This window comes from Poeciliopsis prolifica, unplaced genomic scaffold, assembly GCF_027474105.1.
Source record: "Poeciliopsis prolifica strain line A6 unplaced genomic scaffold, Auburn_PproV2 SCAFFOLD002, whole genome shotgun sequence".
NCBI classification, from domain to species: Eukaryota; Metazoa; Chordata; class Actinopteri; order Cyprinodontiformes; family Poeciliidae; genus Poeciliopsis; species Poeciliopsis prolifica.
Window position 1 is genome coordinate 665,668 of NW_026562377.1, and position 20,375 is coordinate 686,042.

At 42.2% G+C, this 20,375-nt stretch overlaps 1 protein-coding gene across 7 annotated transcripts; it reads left to right on the forward strand.

Annotated features, from left to right (window-relative positions):
* The first annotated feature begins 4,963 nt into the window (after window positions 1–4,963).
* On the forward strand, window positions 4,964–20,239 carry LOC129379095 (gastrula zinc finger protein XlCGF57.1-like). 7 transcript variants are annotated; one of them, XM_055059693.1, is made up of 4 exons: window positions 4,964–5,045; window positions 5,201–5,329; window positions 5,803–6,016; window positions 17,821–20,239. In XM_055059693.1, exons 3-4 carry the CDS (start codon window positions 5,830–5,832, stop codon window positions 19,176–19,178), a joined length of 1,545 nt encoding a protein of 514 aa, XP_054915668.1. In that variant the 5' UTR covers window positions 4,964–5,045; window positions 5,201–5,329; window positions 5,803–5,829; the 3' UTR covers window positions 19,179–20,239. The 7 variants fall into 7 exon arrangements, 6 of the variants coding, with proteins under 6 accessions (XP_054915668.1, XP_054915677.1, XP_054915684.1 ...); XM_055059702.1 differs by having other exon boundaries at window positions 4,990–5,120; XM_055059709.1 differs by having other exon boundaries at window positions 4,990–5,115.
* Window positions 20,240–20,375: the final 136 nt, after the last annotated feature.

The window sequence follows — 20,375 nt, forward strand, 5'->3', positions numbered from 1 at the left end:
AAGCGTCGTGACGCAGTAGTTTAAAAATCACCCCGAGACGTAAATATTTTAATAAAAAAATCAAGCCCGGCGACAGACTGGCGGCAGGTCGAGGCCAACTGTTCCTCTTGAAGCGTTGAAGGGACGAACACGAGACATCATCAAGCAAATTCACATCGATAAGAAATATGGAAGATGAATTTTCCATCTTCAAATCTGTGATAAAGATTTTCAGAATAAATCAAATTATTGTAAATGCTTTGAAGCCTTTTTATTTAGTTTAAAATGTAGAAATATCAGCAGTGTTCCTTTAATTTGAGTCACATTTATGTTCAATTCAACAAATTCTGATCAAATCAATAACTAAAAGCCCCTCCTGTTTTGAGTCGGAGATTCGCTCCTCTTGTGCCTCCTGAGTTGCCGTAGTTCACGGTCCTGCTGCTGAGGTGAGTTCAATATGGAGCCTCCGCTGCTCCTCCCGTTTTCTTTCTAAATGTCTCCATGTATCTTCCAACAGTCACGCTGAAACGTTCAGGGTTTGCCTTGTTGTCTAATCGGGCGGTTCGTTCCACATTTTAACGGTAAATATCAGATTTTTGAGCGGCTTCGGTGGAGCCGGTTTAAATGGCATTTAACGCAAAGCCCTCTGGTGGCGCATCGCGATATTGCATGCAAAATGTGCGATTTGTAACAAAAATCTAACAAAAAATGTAAATATTATATTTTACTATTATTGAAATATGTTTCGTAAAATAAGTTTTATACAAATGAATATTTTATTTTAGAAATCAGCAGTAATTGGGTTAGAGATGTTGATCAGGTGTAGATATGGAGTCAAACCCTGTGATCTGTGGTGTTTGACCTTTATGAGCGTTTTAAGAGTCTGAGGACACCAACCTGGGAAGCCTCGGAGTGTCTGCATCATGCTGTGGGACTTTTCACAGCAGGAACGACAGCATAGATGCTACGGTGAGGAAAGACCAATCAGTCAATGATTGAATCCACATCTGAAGACATCAGGCAGGAAGCTGAAGGTTGGACACAGACATGTCTTCCAAAGAGGACAGTGTCCCTCAGCGGCTCACCAGATTAGCTACAGTGTGGCTGAAGCTGTGCTTGTGTTCCCTCAGGAGGACAGTCCTCAGAGGTTAGAGGTCAGCTGGACTACTTCTGTGCTTTCTGGAGGCTCCAGAAATCCAGCGTCTTGTGGATGTCAGATGTTTCTGCTAAATGTCCTCCTTATGAACACGAGGTCGGATACCCGGAGTTTAATAATCCAGACATCAGTGGTCATAATGTTCTGCCAATCAGGTGAACCGTGTCAGGTAGTTCCCTGTAAAGGCCACTAGACGGCGGCGTTGCTCTGTCCATGTTGATGTAAAAGTGAGCCTCTGTCCGTTTGTCCCTGTAGGGATGCCGTAGTTCCTGCAGGCGCCACTTTTCTCCCAGGTTCGCCATCATGGTGAAGAAGGTGAGAAAAAATCCACAAGTTTACATTAAAAGACACAAAAAGTAAAAAAAAATGTTTTAGATCAGAATCAACAAAATCGTTTATTTTTGTAAATGTAGTGAGAAGCAGTATTTCTACGTTTGCATACATCTCCTCAGTATTTGTCTGATGTGGGTCAAATGTTTTTATTGTCTTTAACAAACCTTTGATAGGTCAACGGACCCTGAGTTAGTTAGCCGTTTACCTGTGGATGTATTTTAATGATGCACCTGGAACTCTCTGCTTCCTGGTTCAACTTGATGGGAAAGTCAGGAAAAATCAGCCCAGTTATATTTTTAAAAATACATTTTTTTACTTGTATCATCTGTGAAGTATGGGGCTGGAACCGTCACAGCATGACGGGAGAACTTCATCCACTAGATGGCATCGTGAGGAGAAAACCTAATGTGAAAATATTAAGGCAACATGTAAACACATCAGGAGGAATTTGAAACTCTGGATGGACGACAACCTTCTTAAGCCACACTAGAAAGTGGCTTAAGAAGAGGAAAGTCAATGTTTGTGGCCGTCACAAAGTCCTGATCTCAGTCCTATGGAGAAGTTGAGGACAGATCGTAGATGGCCTACAGACCTGACCCAGTTCTACCAGTTCTGTCAGAAGTAATGGACCAGAACTCCAATACACTATGAAGAGAAGCTTGAGGAACGAAATCCAAAGGTTTGATACAAGACATACAGTTTAATGCTACTAAACATTGCAGCATCAGAAGTTAGATGCATGCTAACTTCTGAATTTGAAGAGATACAAAAAAGTCTCTAGAAAATGTTCTAGCTACTTTCTGACATTTAGCACATATCCAATGTTCCTGGTTCCATGTCTGGTCCGTGTTTCTCTGCAGAACGACCGTCTGGAGCCCCCCAGAACATCAGGAAGTCTTCCTGCTGCAGCAGACAGAGGGAGAGGGTCTGCCATGGCGCCTGGTTCTGGTCGGGGTGGATAAGGAGCGGCCCGGTCCGTCTACCTGCAGGCACACATGGGGAAGGGGAAGGATCTGAGCGACTTTGAGAAGGGTCAGATCGTGATGGCGCGCCGACTGGGTCAGAGCATCTCCAAGACGGCGTCCATCGTCGGATGTTCCCGGGCCGCGGTGGTCAGCACCTTCCAGAAGTGGTCCAAAGAGGGGAAGCTGGTGAACCAGAGACTGGGTCATGGACGGAGGAGACTCATCGATGAAAGCGGAGAGCGACGGCTAGCCCAGTTGGTGCAGTCTAACCGGAAGGCCACCGTAGCTCAGATTGCCGAGGAGGTCAACGCCGGTTCTGAGAAGAAGATGTCTGAATGGACGGTCCACCGCAGCCTGCTGCGTCTGGGCCTGAGGAGACGGAGAGGAACCAGGGGCAGGAAGGACGGAGGAGGACATGTGAACGAGGCTTCCCGTCCATCCGGCCCTGATGGTTCGACACAGGATCTCCACCCTGGAAGCTCTGCTGCTGCAGTGAGTCAGGAGGACGAACCTTCAGGAGGAACCTCAGAGCAGCAGGAGGAAGATCCACCAGGAGGAAACTGATGATGTTAATCTGGACAATAAAAGTCTTTGGGTTCTGGATCGGCAGCAGGAACTGAGTGAAGGCTTCATTTATGCCCCCTGGTGGCCAGAAAAGACTCGGCCGCTTCCTCTTCATTCATAATAAAAATCCATTTTATTTGTGCTGCACTGAGATGATCATAAGTGTGAAAAATAAAAACATTTAAAGTTTAAGTAACATAATCTGTATGTAAAAGATTGAGGCGATGCTATTTCTGGTTCCTCAAAGATGCGGAGCAGAGGAAGCTCCGGCCTCCATCAAGTTTCAGAGGTCATGGGGTCAAAACGAGCCTGGCCACTTTCTTCCTACACCAGCCAGAAAACCCTGGTCCTCCATGTTGGAAAACAACCCAGGAAGACGTTACCAGAGGAACTTCAGGAGAGCTCAACACTTTCAGTTTTACAGAACTGATCATCGTTTCAGAAGTAAGTCCAGTTTAGTTATTTGGGACAAGGAGATGAAATGCCTGGAAGCTGCAAAGCGATTCCAACGAGTCATGAAGTGAATAAAACCTGAACTGTTTATCTCTGTTAAGAAGTCTACTTTAATGAATTCGGACAGGAACCCAACAGCTAGTTTAAGCTAAGCCAACAACAAGTTGGTTGAATCTGTCTCCTTCACGTTTTTTTCTCCAGAACATTCTCATAATTATCATATCTGTCACCAGGCTGAATGAAACCGAAACACCAGATCCATGTTCACACCCTTCCAACCTTTACTGTCATGTTTATTTTGGAATACAAATATATTGGAAATGAAATGCTAAAAGAAATGTAAAAATAAAGAACATCTACAAAGGACTGCTGTAATGGAGGGTTTTTTTCGCTTTTGGATCCAATTTGAATCTTTGACCTGATTGGCTGAACACCATCAATGGCTGCATCAAATGTACCAGGAGCCCAAACCTTTTGAGACTGAGAGCTAAGTTTTCTCAGCCGGGTGAGATCTACTTCATGACACGAAGACATAAAAATTGTAATTGAAACTGTATTGTCTTATTTTATATGCACATATCCATCAGTTATAGCAGAAACATTAAAGTGACAGAAAACCTGATGCAGTTTCTTCCTCAGTGACATCATTATTTTTATTGGGTCTGAACCTGTTTAGTTGGGACATTTCTTTAATATTTAAAAAGTTACAAAGGTTTGGAGCTTAGTGAATATTTTGATAAGTGCGTTAGAAAAACCAGCTTGTTTCTGCGTTGAGCAAATCCACAAACCCAGAGAGAACATGCAGAGCAGTCCCATCTGTTTTCTGTTTTCCTTCCCACACCAGGGCCAAATCCTCAAGTTGTGTGTGATGGTGGGACTGAGGGACCAAATCTCAAGATGATTGGTTAACTTTTGTCCCATGGAGTAATAAAACATTACTGTGGGCTGAAATTAAGTTCACTTTCTCATTTGAAAAGAAAAGATTTATGTTCTCTTAAATCTCAGAATCATAAATATTTTTGAAGTATTTAATTCCAATGCTATGACTTATATTAAACCAATAAATGATATTAAGCATTTTAAACATTAGCAACTATAAACACCTTTCATCCAGTAATGTGTCATATTTTATATTAAGGTCAGGTAATTGTATTTATGTCGCACATTTTCAGCAACAAGACAGTTCAAACATTAGAAGGGGATTTGTCAGAAACCTACAGCCTCGTCTTTTCAGCTTCCATCCTATTATATATCAGCACTAAACAGAAATTATAGATACACACAACATGTTGAATGTGTTTAGTTCCTGATATTTGTCAGGCTAAAGCGAACATGACAAAATAAGAAAACGACTAATTGGCGATTGAAACAACACAAACTGTGTCAGAAGAAGCCCACAGAAAACCAGGTTTGTCATTGTTTTAACTTCAGCTGCAGATCAAACTGAAAGTTGTGGACCGTTGACCGAGTTTACTGCAGTGCGCGCTCCCGACACAGGGGGCAGAATTTCCCCCGAGGCCGGAAGTGGAGTGACGTCAGCTTTGTGAGCAGCCGCGCGGTTCTTCTCCGCGGTTCCGCTGAGGAAAACCGTCCAGGTTCGTGTCGGTGGCAGCAGCTTTCTGTTTTTACTGTTGGAGCGGTAAATCCGAGCCGAACCGACCGGAAGTCAGGTTCCAGCCTGGTTTTTGTTCTGGAGGGAGCTAACAGTCCGCTAGCCTTCCGCTAACCGCCACGTTTTTCTTCTCCTCAGAACCGAACCTTTCTTGACCCGGTTCTGGTGACACAGCGTCTCCCTTCCAGAACCGAGCAGTGCTGAGCACCGAGGACGAACCGAACCGAACCAGCGACCGGACAAAGTTTGTTCGGCTGAGTTTTGGCGGTAAGCTGAGGCTCCGTTTGTCTGACATGATTTATGTGATAAAACAGTAAATATGAATCTTTAATCAACATGGTGGAGCAAAAGTCTCTGATCTGCAGATTTATTTCAACCGGATGAAACTGATTTTCTGTCAACATAATCTGAATATTGAAGTTATTTTAAGCTGATCTCGATCCGTAAAGTGGGTTTGCATGGAAACCAAAAGTATGAATCTGATGTGTTTTTATCTTAAATAGAAAGTCAGAGCCGTTCCTAGGGTTTTTCAAGGGCCACGATGCGGGGCCCTTTGTTTGATGCTCAGCTGAATGGCTGGACAGTTGGCTTCAAAATATGATGAAATAATTTAGCTCCCCTGCTACAAAATTAAAAATGATTCAAACTGTGAGTTAGTAGCTAGTCTTTATATTTTTAAACAGTTTAAAATGAGTGATTAAGTATTCAGATAGTTATTATCGACGGTTTGTCTGCAGCAGCAAGCGGAAGTCCAGTTTGGATCCAAGATGGAAGGTCTGGTGGAACCAACTCTGCTGTGGGTCAAGGAGGAAGAGGAGAAACTGGAGATAAAGGAGGAAGAGGAGGAACTGGAGATAAAGGAGGAAGAGGAGGAACTGGAGATAAAGGAGGAAGAGGAGGAACTTTGCATTAAGCAGGAAGAAAATGATGATGAAGGCTCAGGATCCAGCAGAGGTAATGGTTTTTCCCAGAGTTCTTTGCTCTCATTTAATCACCTCTGAGGAATCTAGACCAGGGGTGGGCAATTATTTTTTCCATGGGGCCACATGAGAGACAGAAAATGTTGTGGAGGGCCAGACCAAAAGGCTGAACTCAATCCTGCATAATATTAATTGTATTTCTTTATAAAAAGCAGTAAATAGCATTGTTTTGACAAGCTAGTAAGAGTAGATGTTATAGTTAAGCAATGAAAAACTGAGGTTGCCTTACAAAAAAAGTAATTTATTCAGTCAAATTAACCAAATCAATGGTAAACAAAATGTGAACATTTTATACAATTTGTGACTCATATTAGTGAACATTTTGAGTCACATTCACTCCAAAACACATTTGAGTTTTATATACTGTTGGAAAGAGGTTCTTAACAGACTAAAGACACCACCAAACAAGATACATCACATTGAACTGATTGAGAAAAGGGCTTCCAAAGAAAGTGTTCCAGTTCACTGCTAGTTGGTGCCTTTACATGCCTACATGCTGACATGTCTTTGTAGTCTAACCACTCTATTTGGTATTTCCTAAGTTCTTTTTTTTTTGTTCAGTGAGAGAAATCTAGTCTCTGCTGGGCTTTAGTGAGTGCATCAAAGTCAGCTTGAATGTCTGAGGTGGCGATGCGAAGCACGGCTGACAGATGGTCATCAGTGAGAGAGGATCTGTACCTGGATTTTGTAAAGTTCATCCTTGAAAATGTTTGTTCACATATGTAGGTAGAGCCAAAGAGAACCAACATCTTCTGAGCATGTCTCCTAATGTTTGGAAAGTTCCCCTCCTTAAGAGAAGAGTAGAAATCAAGCAGAGATCCTGACTTAAAGTGCTCTGCCAGTATTGCATCAGACTGCAGGTCAATGAGTTCCAGCTGAACATCACTGGGTACATTATCCACACTGCAGGTAAATGGAGAAGAAACCATGTGCATTTCATCCTCAATTTTTCTGAGATCCTCAAATCGCCTTGAAAACTCACTGTGCAACGCTCCCAACATAGATGAGTACCTGCGAAGGCAATCAGCTGATGGTGTGACTTCTTTCAGGGTTTGCATGTGAGTGAGAGTGTTGCTCTCCAGTTGGCTTGAAAGAAACTGCATCTTTCTCATAAAAGCCTTCACCAGGCTGTGCATTTCATCAACAAAAAGGGCCTTGCCTTGCAGTTTTGTGTTCAGTTCATTCATCAGTGCAGTCACATCAACAGCAAATGCAAAATCTGACACCCAGTCCTCGTCTGAGAGCTCTGGGATGTCTTTACCTTTCTTCTCACAAAACTCTCCAATCTCTGCTTTCAGATCCCACACTGTTTTTAGCACTTTGCCCAGGCTGGTAGCCTCATGCTCCTCCAAAGTGACAAACTGTCTGTGACTCAATGCCGTGCCCTGATGAAGTTTACAATTTTAGTAACAACATCAATAACATGGTTAATTTTCAGCACTGGTTTGCACAACACATGTTGGTGTATAATACAATGCAAAAATACCAATTTTTGATCTGCATCGATTTCCGTCACTTTATCTTGAATACGTTTCAAAAGTCCGACATTTTTGCCCGTAAGATTTGGACAACCGTCCGTTGTGACACCTGCCAGTCTGTCCCATTTCAGTCCCAGTGTGTCCATGCACGCATGGACCTCCGCCAACAGATTGCTCCCGGTTGTCGCTCCTCTCATCGACCGCATTGCTGCCAGCTCCTCCGTAATCTTGAAATCCGACGTTATCCCACGGACAAATATGAGTGACTGTGCTGTGTCGCGGACATCACAGCTCTTGTCCAAAGCCAAGGAGAAAAAGTCCAAACTTGCCACTTCGCGTTGCAGCTGGAGCTCCAGATTCCCCGCAATGTCCTCGATCCTTCCTGTCACGGTTCGCCTGGACAGCGGGATTTGCTCAAATGCTTCTTTTGTTGAGGGCATATTAGTGCTGCAGAGTCCACCAAGCTCCCCCTCGAGAACGGCTTACTGTTTTTAGTGATTTTGTGGGACCAAAGCTGGTCTTGGTTGCTGCATCCCTGGATGTGTGAAGCTCGGTAAAAACGCCTTGCTGCTTTTGTAGCTTAGCTAGCAAAGCTTCCGATGCCCGCGCCCTTTCAGCATCGTTCAAGTTTCTGTAGTTCTCCGCGTGTTTCGTCTCGTAATGCCGATTCAAATTGTAGTCCTTAAACACGGCGACCTGCTCCCCGCAAACTAAACACACAGCTTTACCTCCGACTTCCGTAAATAAATACTTAGCTGTCCAATTTCTGTTGGAAACTCTGCGTTCGGCCTCTAGCCTTCTGTTTTTAGCAGGAGCAGACATTTCTCAGGGCTAAAGGAGTGCGGTGACCTGCTTGTGACAACGATCCAATCATGCGTGCGTCCTGATGCGTCATTATGTACGTAAATAAAAACTTCAAAATAAAAGCAAAGCAGCTTTAGTCCATTCACGAGGTGAAATTAGAAAATATGTTTATTTTGAAATTTCCAATTAACCTTAGACAGGATGTATGTGGCGCGGGGCGTACAATATTATATCGATACCGATAGTCTGATTTACAGGGTCAAAGATGGTGAGAGTCCTTTAGAACTAGGGAATTATCTCGGGGACTTAACGGATGAATTATCGGGTGACACTATTCAGGAATTTGCTTCAATGGGACCCAAAAGCTACGCTTACCAGACAAAACAACAAAAGAAAGTAGTGATCCGTGTTAAAGGGATCACTCAGACGAATGAATGCAGTGAGAGAGTCAATTTTGACAGCATCAGAGAGCCGTGCTGAGCAGCGGTGAGCCGGTATGAATGATGATCGTGTAATCATCCGATTTTTATACATTTGTTTCTGGTCAGAGATTAATCAGTTAGTATCTCAGTTTAGTATCTCAAGCCTCCACGCGGCCTCACAGGTCGAAAATGCAGTTTCACAATTGATTTTCCGTAGGTAAAATTTACCGGCACGTCCTGGTCTGTTTTCAGTTCAATCTGAATCGTTTCAATATGTCTCCTTGCCACAGGAAGATAGTCGACAGGATTAAAAGTTTAGTGATTATATCCCCAAATTCACCCTCTACTTTAATCGTATGCAGCAAAGGAGAATAACTATCTCCCACTATTTGCTGTTCGACCATGTCGCTGTAACAATAAATCATGTAAAATCCTGCTTTCATATCTACAGGATGAGTCAATCTGATTTGATCAAAACCGAACCATTTGTTCGCTTCCACCCCCAGCATGTAAGCAATAGGAGCTTGAAAAGGTAATTGATATCGTCCTCCTGCTTCAAAGAATAATTTATTTACAAACGTGTAAAGGCGAAAGTAGATGTCAGCTTTTATTTCTCTGAGGATAGGTTCGATTTCTCCAACCAGTTGCTTTATGTTTCTGTAATATCCGGGCAAAATATTTTGTCAAACAGGCTTTTCTGATCCACGGTCCTCCACTCAAAGTAAGCCGATTCTTCCGGGACATTTTGCCAAGTGTGAGGATAAGAAATCTCTGTCAAGACAACTTACCAGGAACCTTCTAAATTAATATGCTGCACTAAATTTACACGAAAACTCGAAATGATATTATCCTTAAAAACATCTACACTCGCGTTCGAGGGTAGAGTGACGTAAAATCCTTCCTCCTCCATCCCACGCTGTATGATGTCGTGTCAGACAAGTGTTTTTCCACAGGTGTCTTTTATATGTCTTGAAGGTCAACCGGATTAATCCAGCTGTTAAACTTCTGAGGCCAATTTTTCCACTGCACAAAAACTTGTTTAACGCCTCTTAGTCTGCGTAATATCTTTTGCACGTGATATATCTTGTCTTTACACAGTTTCACTTTCTGAAGCTCCTCCTCATAAAAAGAACCTCGTTATCTAAGTCTTTAATTTTATATACTGGAGGAGATCGAAGTATGACACTAACGACTGTAAACACTTCATCCGTAACACTCTGTTCATATTTTTTATCAAAAATCCCCCCGTAATTTAGATAATCGAACGAGATCCCCGGCTTTAAGCTTAGGTTTGGAATTCTTGCGGCTTTTGCCCGAGGATGTACCGTACAGGTTCTGAAAGATTTGAAAGGCATTTTCTGAATTCACTTCCATAGGGGTCGCCTTAATATTCGAATGAAAAGTCAAATTATAACCTTTCACTAAGTCTGGCAGAACATCGATGTAACGTCGGGTGTTATTAGCGGTGAAATATCTCCACATTCTGGTTTTTAATGTACGGTTAAACCTCTCAATCACCGAGGCTTTTGGGTCACTCGCTGTGGCAAAATGCTCAATACTATGCTTTTTCATTAAAGCTTTAAATTTTTTGTTAAACAATTCTTTATCCGCATATGTCTGCAGTTTTTTAGGGGTCATACTGTCTTTGAAAATTGATTCAAAGGCTTTTAACACTTCGTCAGCGGTCTTTCTCTTTAAAACTTGTACGTACTCTCTTTTAGAAAATATGTCAATGACCGTTAATAAGTAACTAACCGTCATTCTCCTCAGCCAAGGCTTGCATGTCACAAAGGTCTGCTTGAAACTGTTTCAAAGGCCTCGTGACAAAAACTCTGTTTCTCGGAAAATTAATGCGTGCAGGTTTGTGGAGAGTGTACGCGTCTTCTTCAGATAAAAAATCTTGGACTTTTTCCGTCTTAACCTTCTTCCCCGTTTCATCCTCCAAAGCTCTTTTCAATCTTTCGATTCCTCCTAAACTCCCTGGATGTGACGGAGTGTAATACACCTTCTTCATTAACCTTTTCTCCGCCATCCTGTCACCCCACTTTAGTGAGCGGTTCTTAAATAATGAGAAAATCGTGGTACAAAGGATTTATTTATTTTTTTCTTGAATAGTGAGAAGTCATAAACAATACATTTATTTTCTAGAAATTACAATTAAATGTTAACCGATAATACATGTATAAAGATTTTTTTTAATGCTAGTCAAATAGTTATAAAACTTGGTAAAATTTTTATTTAAAAAAATCAGTAACGAATACGAATACATAAGCATGCATAATAAGATGAAAAATAATGAAAGTATGAATAAAATACTTAAACTAAATCTATAGAACTAGAAAATTACACTGAATAACATAATACTAGAGAGGTAGAGAGCGTGGGAGCAATTACTTTTCATTCAGAGTGTAACATTCTGAAACAGATCGAAGTTGCTTGATGTTTTCATCACCGTCCATATTTTGATACATCTCATTAATTGCGGATTGGAATCCGTTTGCCGATTTGAGTTTGTGTAAAACAGTCTCTGCAATCACCTTCACTTTTGCATCCTCTGCCTGAATGCGGCGGTGGCTCAGGAGCTGCTGGACAGCCGGTATGAAGCGTGGAGTTAGAAGTCGCTGCTTGACAACGTTTTCTTCACTGATAGAATATCGAGCCAGCAGCGAGAATCCCGAAACAAATTGGAAATTCTATCCCCGACTTTCATCATTTTCTCAGACCAGGCATCAAATGGGAGAACCAGCATGGTTCTGAATACGCCACAGTCCGGATTGAAAGCCTCCAACACAAACATTTCTGAGGAATTTTGCCTCTCACCTCTCCTCCTGCTTGCCCGAAAAGACCAGCGGCCGGATTCAGTAGTTTTCGATTCCCACATGGCGCTGAAGAGAACTCGTCCCCTTCCAATTTCAGTATCGGTCGGGAAGCATTGTCTTCTGCTTTTCTTTGCAGATCGAGGGTCAGCTTCATCTTCTTCTTCTTCTGTATCTTCCTCCGAGCGACGTAATTCCATTTCCACATTGGCACGAGGAATAGCCAGCCTTAGCACCGCCCAGTCATTATAGGTAAGGCTGCAGGTATTCGTTATACGTGCAAGCTCCTCATCCTTATCCAGTTGGTAGAAGACAAGCTCCCCGGTTTCATAGCGAAAGACGTAACCCCATGAACCCCAAAATCCGTGAGGCTCCAAAGACCAGTCTTCCTGAAGGGTTCCCCATACCGGCTTCTGCACACGACATAAAAAATGTCGATTTCCTGGGAGCATCCAATCCCAGCCTTGAGTCGTCATAGATGGATATTGGTGTCTCACACAGAACAGATGTCCCGCTCGTCAATACTTCTCTTTTTGCTGGTATTTCAGAGGTTGATGCATCAGGCGATGAAGGTGAGCTTGTAGGTTTACCCTTCACAGGTTGCAGGTTAGGATTCACCGCTATTGGGATCTCATACACAATAGCAGGTTCTTGTTCAGCAAGCCAGGCCTTATTCACTACCGGAGTTTTCGCCATTATCTCAAAGATATCGATCGGTTTAGGTACCTCCGAACCTGCAATAGATGATGGAGGGGAGATAGCTTCATTTTTCTCAACAGCAGAATGAACTCGTTTATTCCCATTCATTGTAAAGTTCTACTAGGAGCGACTGCTGCAAGTAGAGTACTCCATTTTTCCAGCATTACTTATACCAGAAATACTAAAGACCAAACCCACTCTCTTTCTATTGGCTCATTCAGACTCATGACAGATAGGGAGGGGGGATGTAATCTGAACGCTGACCTAGGGGGTCCTGAGAAAACCTCTTCAGGGTCATTCCCACGACCTTTTACCGGAAGGGGGGTACGGGGGTTGGAAGCTCCCCAGTTTCATAGCGAAAGACGTAACCCCAGGCGGGGCTTCCTGTTAAAAAGGGGCGGGGCCACCTGTCAAAATGAGTTTGATGAAAGGGTGTCTATATAGTTTTTTATCGTTTTGCATATGAAAACATAAGATTTACAGTTTTCCAACAGTCAATGTGTCCAGAGCATCGCTTCCTTTCACTGACGGCTCCACAAGGCAAATCCAGACGCTTTATAGATCAGGTCCATTGTCCACAACACTTCTCGGACTGGATCCCACGTCTTCACGTTGAAAACATAAAATATCACGAGATTTCATTTCTTCTGTGCTACTGCATACAACGAGCAGTTACTTCAGTTCCCACAGATCATATTTTCTCTTTTCGGTTTTAGAAAACGCTGTTCTTTTTAGATTCATGCAGCCAACACACACACACACACACACTTATATAAATGCATTATGGACCCGGAGTCTAGGAGTTTTATTCTTCATGTGAAGCTGTGGAGCTTTTTACTGAACTGGCTGATGAGACGTTTCTTCTGATCCGGATCCGGCTGACAGTGGAGACGAAGCTGACTTTACTGAAGGCATCGATGTAAGTACATATATAGAAAATATTTATTTATTTTTGACATATATATGTTTTATGTTATTACTTTCCGACTGAAAAGCCTGAGTCATCTGTAACTTCTGTGTGCAGTGCTGGTGACGATGTGCAGGATGAGCAGAAAAAGGATGAAGATGCAGTTAAAGGGAGGAAACATCTGCAGTCCGTTTTCAGCCAGAATCAGAAATCTTCTCAAGTCATAAAGTCGTCTGGAAAACGGTGGAGGAGGCCGACCGGTCGCCACGTCCTGCGCTGCGTTTCCTCCAGATGTGCAGCCTCCACCTTCACTGTCCACGTCCAGCAGAGATTTTCAAACTGTATGTTGACCAGGCCAAAAATGAGAGATTTCTGGAGAACCGCCACAGTATTTCAGCTTACACATCCCTGTAGAGTTATGTCCAGAGATCCTCAACATCACGGCCAACGTTCATGAGTGACCAAGAGGAGGATGCCGTCAGTATGACCGTCTGCACAGACTGCGCCCCTGTATGACGGTTGGCGGGTTTTCTGCACAGCGATGTAGGAAACCAGCAAAACCTCTCTGTTGATGAACGGATGGGAGCCACTAAAGCCACTAAACCAGCAACGTGTGTTTCATGCAGGAGACACTGTTAGCAAGTGGGCAGGGCTGGAGGAAAACATGGAGTTCTGGAGGTTCCAGTCAAAGACTACAACCGCTTCAGGGGGGTGGACCGGTCAGAACAGCTGATCGGCTACGATGGTTCGTGAAGGTCCTGCGGCGTCTCATTGATGACACATCAGGCCGTTCAGGAGCCGCTGGCAGCCCGGCTGTGGAGAAATTTCACCATCAGCCCTGATGATGAGCAGTCTGCACTCGCCTGTTGCAGTCGTTGAGGGGGAACCCAAACCCAAAGGGGTGCAGGAAGTGCAGAATTTGTGCAAAGTGTACTGCCTTCATGTGTGAGGTGTGACTCACATTGTGGACGGGAACTGCCACAAGGACTTCCATAGGAATAAAAGCCTTTCTTTGTTTCTGTTTTTGCTTCATTTTGACACATTTCTGTAACTGAAGCCAAGTTTTGCAAACTGAATAAATCTTGTGGATCAAAAGGCTCGTGTGCAACTTTGTGTTGACAATTTCGGTGGATAAAATTAGGACATTTTTATGTTTACAAAAATGTTTAACAAAATCAAACCATTGATTTGTGATTTTTTTGTTGCATTTTATTATCAACATACAGATTTTGAAAAATAAGGATATGAAGATTGTACTGAATGTTGAACAAAAACGGCTGCAGCATCCAGAAATGTCAAAATAAGCTCCAACGGACTTTAATAGGACATAAAGGATTATTAAACATAGGGAAAAAGTACAGATATTCCCTTTGATCAAACTGATCATTTTTACGCAAACTTTGATGCAAAGTAAATTTTCATACACGGCAACTTGTGCGTAAAATAAAGGCATCAGGCATAAAGCGGCACGCCGCTTTATGCCTGATGGTCCAGTTCTTCTGATCTGTTGGAGTTTTAGTGGGTCAGCAATTTTACATTTTTTAGCTGAACTGAGACACGCTGAATTCCACATCACATCTACATTGTCATAGTCAAGCTAGCTTAACTGAGCTACGTCCCTCTCCCTTAATATTTTTTCTGTTCATTAAACTTTTTCCTGATCTTATCTAGTTGTTGTAGTTTTGACAATTAACTTCAAAGCCCTGCATCTGTTTCCCTTCTACAGGTGCAGGAGTAAGACTTAGCACATTACTTTGATGACGGCTAAAAGCAATGCTAGTCGTGTTTAGCTAGCAGCTTTTTGCCCTCCTGCAGGGAGGTGGGGCGGGATGTAGAGTGTGTGATGTCATTCTGTAGGGGATCCATAGAAAGAAACCACTATCGTTTCAGAATAAAGGCTAACAATGAGCATTTAATGTGAGAAGCGTACAGCTAGTCAGTTCTGAGTAAGAGTTTGTAAAGGACGGCGCGTCTTGAGGAGTCATAACTCCCAGCACAGCGTCTGCTCCGGTAGCGCCCATGTTTTCATTTATTTCATTTGCAAAAGCAGCAGCATTCTGAACAATATCCAATTCTCCAGGCAAGCAGCTAATTACCGTGTAATAATAGTTCTGAATGTTCCTCAGCTTTCAGGTCCCCAGAAAAGAGGAAGCGAACACAGAAACTGCACCGCAGACTGTCATTAGTTAATGGATTGATCTCAGGTGTGCTATTTCAATTTATTTTATTTAGTAAAATCAGAAGTCATAGCTACTGGATGTTTAATTGCATTCATTTATTTCAATGTACGTTGTCTGTCATTTAGAGTCTCTGCTGCTGCTGGGGAAAACTCCAGGACGACATTCAGCACACAGGAGAAACGCTGTCCGCCATCTTGATAGTTTTGATCAAACAAAGGCCACTCTGCTGCTTCATGCGACTCAGTCTCTGCTTCACAGCATCTCCTGTGACCTGAACGTGATTTCAAGGGATTCATATGATTCTACCTGCTAACTCTGAAGTGTGGGAGGCCAAGAGGGTAGAGTTGATTCAAATGAAATGAGAAATGTAGAAGATATATGAGAAGTTCCTGATGCTGTTCAGATTATCCTGAAGCTGATGGACTTCAGCTTCTCCTGATAGTCAATAAAATGCATTAAATGAAAACTAGACCTGGGAGGCACATCTCAGGGATTCATGGCAGCAGAACTAAAAAACTGCTGAACCAACCAAAAACCAGAAAGGGGATCAGACTTAACGGCGTTGGCGGATTCTGACGGCATCAGAGCTGGAGGAAGACTCCAGCAATCGGGACGAAATCGGGTTCCTGTTAAAATACGCAGCATTTCTTAAGTTTAGCTTTGTTTGACAAGAGAAGGCTTTTTATTGATGGATCAGCTCGACTCTTTGGTTGTTAGGATTTAGGACAGAAACGGAAGAACAAAGTCTCACTCCAGAGATTTTTGATTTAGATCAGAGAGACCTGACTCATGTACGATTGTGGGACCAAGTGGGTCTGGGAAAACTTTCATTGTGTTTTACAGAATTGTAACCATGAATTGTGATGCATGTTGTGCCGGATTACATTGTTTGGATTTATACTGTTTTTCAACATATGTAGCCTGATTAATAGAAAATGAATAAAAATATAAAATTTGTTGAAGGAACACATTATTGTTTTAGCAAAACATTTCCCACAAATGGGACAGGGATACAGATTCCCATCTGTGTTCTGCGGCAGAAGGTCCGGTCCCCATTCGGGGTAGATGGACTAAGGAGTTGTAAGATGAACTTTGGGAACGATTGATTGATTTGTTTTTTTCCCCTTTGTTGTGTTTCTTCTTTTCTCCTCTTTTTCTTTTTATTTCATTGTTTTGTTTTTTTTCCTTGATGGCCATTTGCATATCCCAATGTTGTGGTTGTAAATATGTAAATACGATATTCACATTGCAAATACAAAACACTTGCAGCTGCAAACTCTAGCCTAACTGCTCTTTCTTGAGTCGTACCTATTCTTCTGAAAGAAAAAAGAAAGGAAACTGGCCTATTATCTTGGTTAAAAGCCATTTATATTGAATAACAATTTAGATTGTCTTTTCAAATATGCTACATTTGCATATTGTTATGACTCTGTTAAGCCAAAAGGCAATAAACAAGCAGAATAAAGTTAATTAATATTTAATCCGTCCATCTTCAGGTCGGGGGTTCAGCTGCTGCCTATCTCTAGCGAGAGGCAGGGCACTTCATGGTATTTATCTTTGCATAAATAAATATATAAAAAAGTTAATATGTTAATTTCTTCCATCTGTTGTTAATCCAATAGCACTGACCCAGCTTCCGTTTTATGGAAACGTTGGCCGTAAGGAAAGTGCGACACCTTGTGGTGTCACACCACATGGTCATTGATGAGTGATGCATCTAGACATGGGGTGGGCAATCCTGGTCCTCAAGGGCCGGCATCCTGCAACTTTTAGATGTCTCCATGGCCCAACACAGCTGAATCAAATCACTGAATCACCTCCTAAGTCCAGTCAGGTTCTCCAGAGTTCTGCCAATGATCTCCTTATTTGACTCAGGGTTGTTGAAGTAGAAACACATCAAAAAGTTGCAGGAGACTGGCCCTCGAGGCCTGGAGTTGCCCACCCCTGATCTAGAGCATCTTAGCCAGTTTCTCCCACAGGGATCCTGGCTGGATGGTGTTGAAGGCTGATGAAAAGTCAAAGAAAAGGATGCAGACAGTGGTGTCAGTTCTATCAGGGGAGGAATAGACCCTCTGCAGCAGGTATATAATTGCATCATCCACGCCTAAACAATGCAAACTGGAGAGGGTTTTGGTCTGCATCCAGCTGGTACCTCAGATGTACCAGAACCAGCTTCTCCATAATGCCAGAGGTCAGATCTATGGGTCTATAGTCCTTCGGTGTTTTTGAGCCATAAAAGTCTTTGCTCTGCCTACATCCCCCAGAATGCCGTGCGATTCTGGATTGGAGTTCAGTGAAACTGAATCTGTTAGTCATATTTATAATTAGATGAAGACTGTTCTTTTTAAAATGAGGTCACAGAGACAATGTTATTTAATTCTACTTTTGTGCATTCCACAGCATTTTAAATTTGAGTTGAATAAAACGTTTGAGTTTTTACATTCTCAGTAACAAGAGTTTTTATTCCTTCAGGACACAACCAGGATTTGAAGTCCAGTTTGGGTCAGAAGACACCAGATACTCCAGAGACCAACAATGAAGAGCATGAATCTGAACCTCAGCAGTTAAAAAAGCCGGACAGTGGGGTCTGCGTCATGCACGCTTTGACTCCAGCATACTTAATTCTTCAAATGAGTTCTCACCAAGGTCAGAAGAATTTAGCCTGTCAGCTCTGTGGAAAGACTTTTCTCTACAAATGTAAACTGAAATACCACCTAAGAACTCACACGGGCGAAAAGCTGGTCTCTTGTCAGACTTGTGGAAAAACGTTTCTCTGGCAAAGTAAACTGAAAGAACACATGAGGAGTCACACGGGGGAGAAGCCTTTCTCATGTCAGACCTGTGGGAAAACTTTTACTGAGAAAAGCAAATTGAAGCAGCACATGAGAACTCACACTGGTGAGGTTTTTTCATGTGAGACCTGTGGAAAAACCTTCATGTGGCATAGTCAGCTGCTAGGCCACGTCAGAACCCACACAGGAGAAAAGCCTTTCTCATGCGAGTTCTGTGGAAGAGCTTTCACTGTGGAAAGTAAATGGAAATACCACATGAAAGCTCACACAGGTGAGACTTTCTCTTGTGAGACCTGTGGAAAAACTTTCACCTTGCAATGTGCTTTGAGGGACCACATGAAAACTCACACAGGTGAGAAGCCTTTTTCATGTGAGACCTGTGGGAAAGCTTATATGAGGCAGAGCACTTTGAGGGACCACATAAGAACTCACACTGGTGAGAAGCCTTTTTTGTGTCAGACTTGTGGAAAAGCTTTTAACCGGCAAAGTAGCTTGAGTCTCCACATAAACTTGCACACAGGTGAGAAGCCTTTCTCATGTCAGACCTGTGAAAGAAAATTCAGTTTGAAAAGTCAATTGATTTTTCACATGAGAATTCACTCTGGTGAGAAACCTTATTCATGCCAGATATGTGGAAAAAAATTTAGGGTTAAAGCTCGGTTGACAGTTCACATGAGAATTCACACGGGTGAGAAACCTTTCGCATGCCAGATGTGTGGCAAATCTTTCACCCACCAGAATTCTTTGAATTTTCACATGACTTCTCACACAGGTGAAAAGCCTTACTCATGTCAGACGTGTGGAAAAGCTTTCAATATGCAAAATGGTTTGACTCGTCACATGAGAATTCACACGGGTGAAAAGAATATTTCATGTGAAACCTGTGGAAAAGCTTTCAACCAACAAAGTCATCTGACGTATCATATGAGGTCTCACACTGGTGAGAAACCATTCTCATGTCAAATCTGTCCAAAAAAGTTCAGCAGAAAAGATCTGTTGAATGTTCACATGAGAACTCACACAGGCAAGAAATGTTAAACATGCAGTATATCTACTATTAGATGGATGGTGACTGGGATGAACTTTTCCTTCATAATATGCATTGAAGCATTCCTCCTGCTACGGTTGTCAAAATGATCAGCAGGTTGATATATTTCTATCAGTTGTTTGCCTCAAAATTGACACTAAGGCAGCTGTTTACATTCATTCCTCCCCAATAAGCTGCTGAAAGTTTTAAGCTTTCCTAACAGGGAAACAATGTTCAGAAAAAGTCATTAAAGTTCCTTTATTTGCATTTAATTGATGGTCCCTGATTGATATGGTGAGTCAGTTACATTTGCCGTCAATCATTCCTACAAGAATTGCAAAATTCCTTGGAAATATTTCTAAAGTACCAAAAATCATAAAATCCTGGAGCGTCTGTGTACTTAATCAGTAAAGAAAATATTCCGACTGAAATGAAACATGGCTGCTGCTGGTTGTATCTGCATGGACCAGGTCCTTGTTTCCTCTAAAAATATGATTTCAATGCTCATGACCCGTGTTTGTTTTGAAAATTCATTTATTTCAGTCTAGAATGATTCTTTGTTCAAAAATGTATTTATATCAACAATAATTTGACAGAGAAATGTAAAAAGAAAAAGTAAATATATAATATATGTGTTGGTATGGGAGAAGCAATAATATTGTTTAAGTCTGGAACATGACTTGAAATTAATAACAATAATAATATATTTAGGCTCTAAATGCCATCTGCTTTCCTCAGTGTTTGGTTTTCGTACTTAAAGTCTGGAATTATGTGAGGATGTTGAGATTTGACCACCTGTTTCACTGCTGTCATTTATCAACATCACCAGAGTTTAAGGACTTCCTGTCTTGACAGGAAACAGAAACTAATGTATTTTTAGAGTTGTGGTACGATTAGAGAGGAGCTACTGGCATCACACCATCCGTTACTGGTGCCTCTTGTTTTACCAGCTTTTTTGCCGTTAAGATTTCTGGGGTTTTCAAAGTTTTTGTTATTTTTTTTTCTTTGTGTTTCTGGATCGCAGCATTTAGAAATGCTGCTGTCTGAATATATTTGCCTCTTGGAGTTCCTGCCTCGTCTCTGAATGTCTTTATTTCACCATTGTTAACCTGTTTCATTGACTTTATGTATTTCTTGCTTTTCAAACACTGTAGTGTGCCGAACACTAGCCTCACATGGCCACCGGGGGCAGCGTAAGGCTGGCTGTG

Excerpts from the sequence above, each read along its gene's own strand:
- LOC129379095 (XM_055059693.1), top strand. The coding sequence starts at position 5,830 with ATGGAAGGTCTGGTGGAACCAACTCTGCTGTGGGTCAAGGAGGAAGAG. Across the intron at positions 6,017-17,820 it reads AGGCTCAGGATCCAGCAGAG|GACACAACCAGGATTTGAAG; the intron begins GTAATGGTTTTT and ends TTATTCCTTCAG.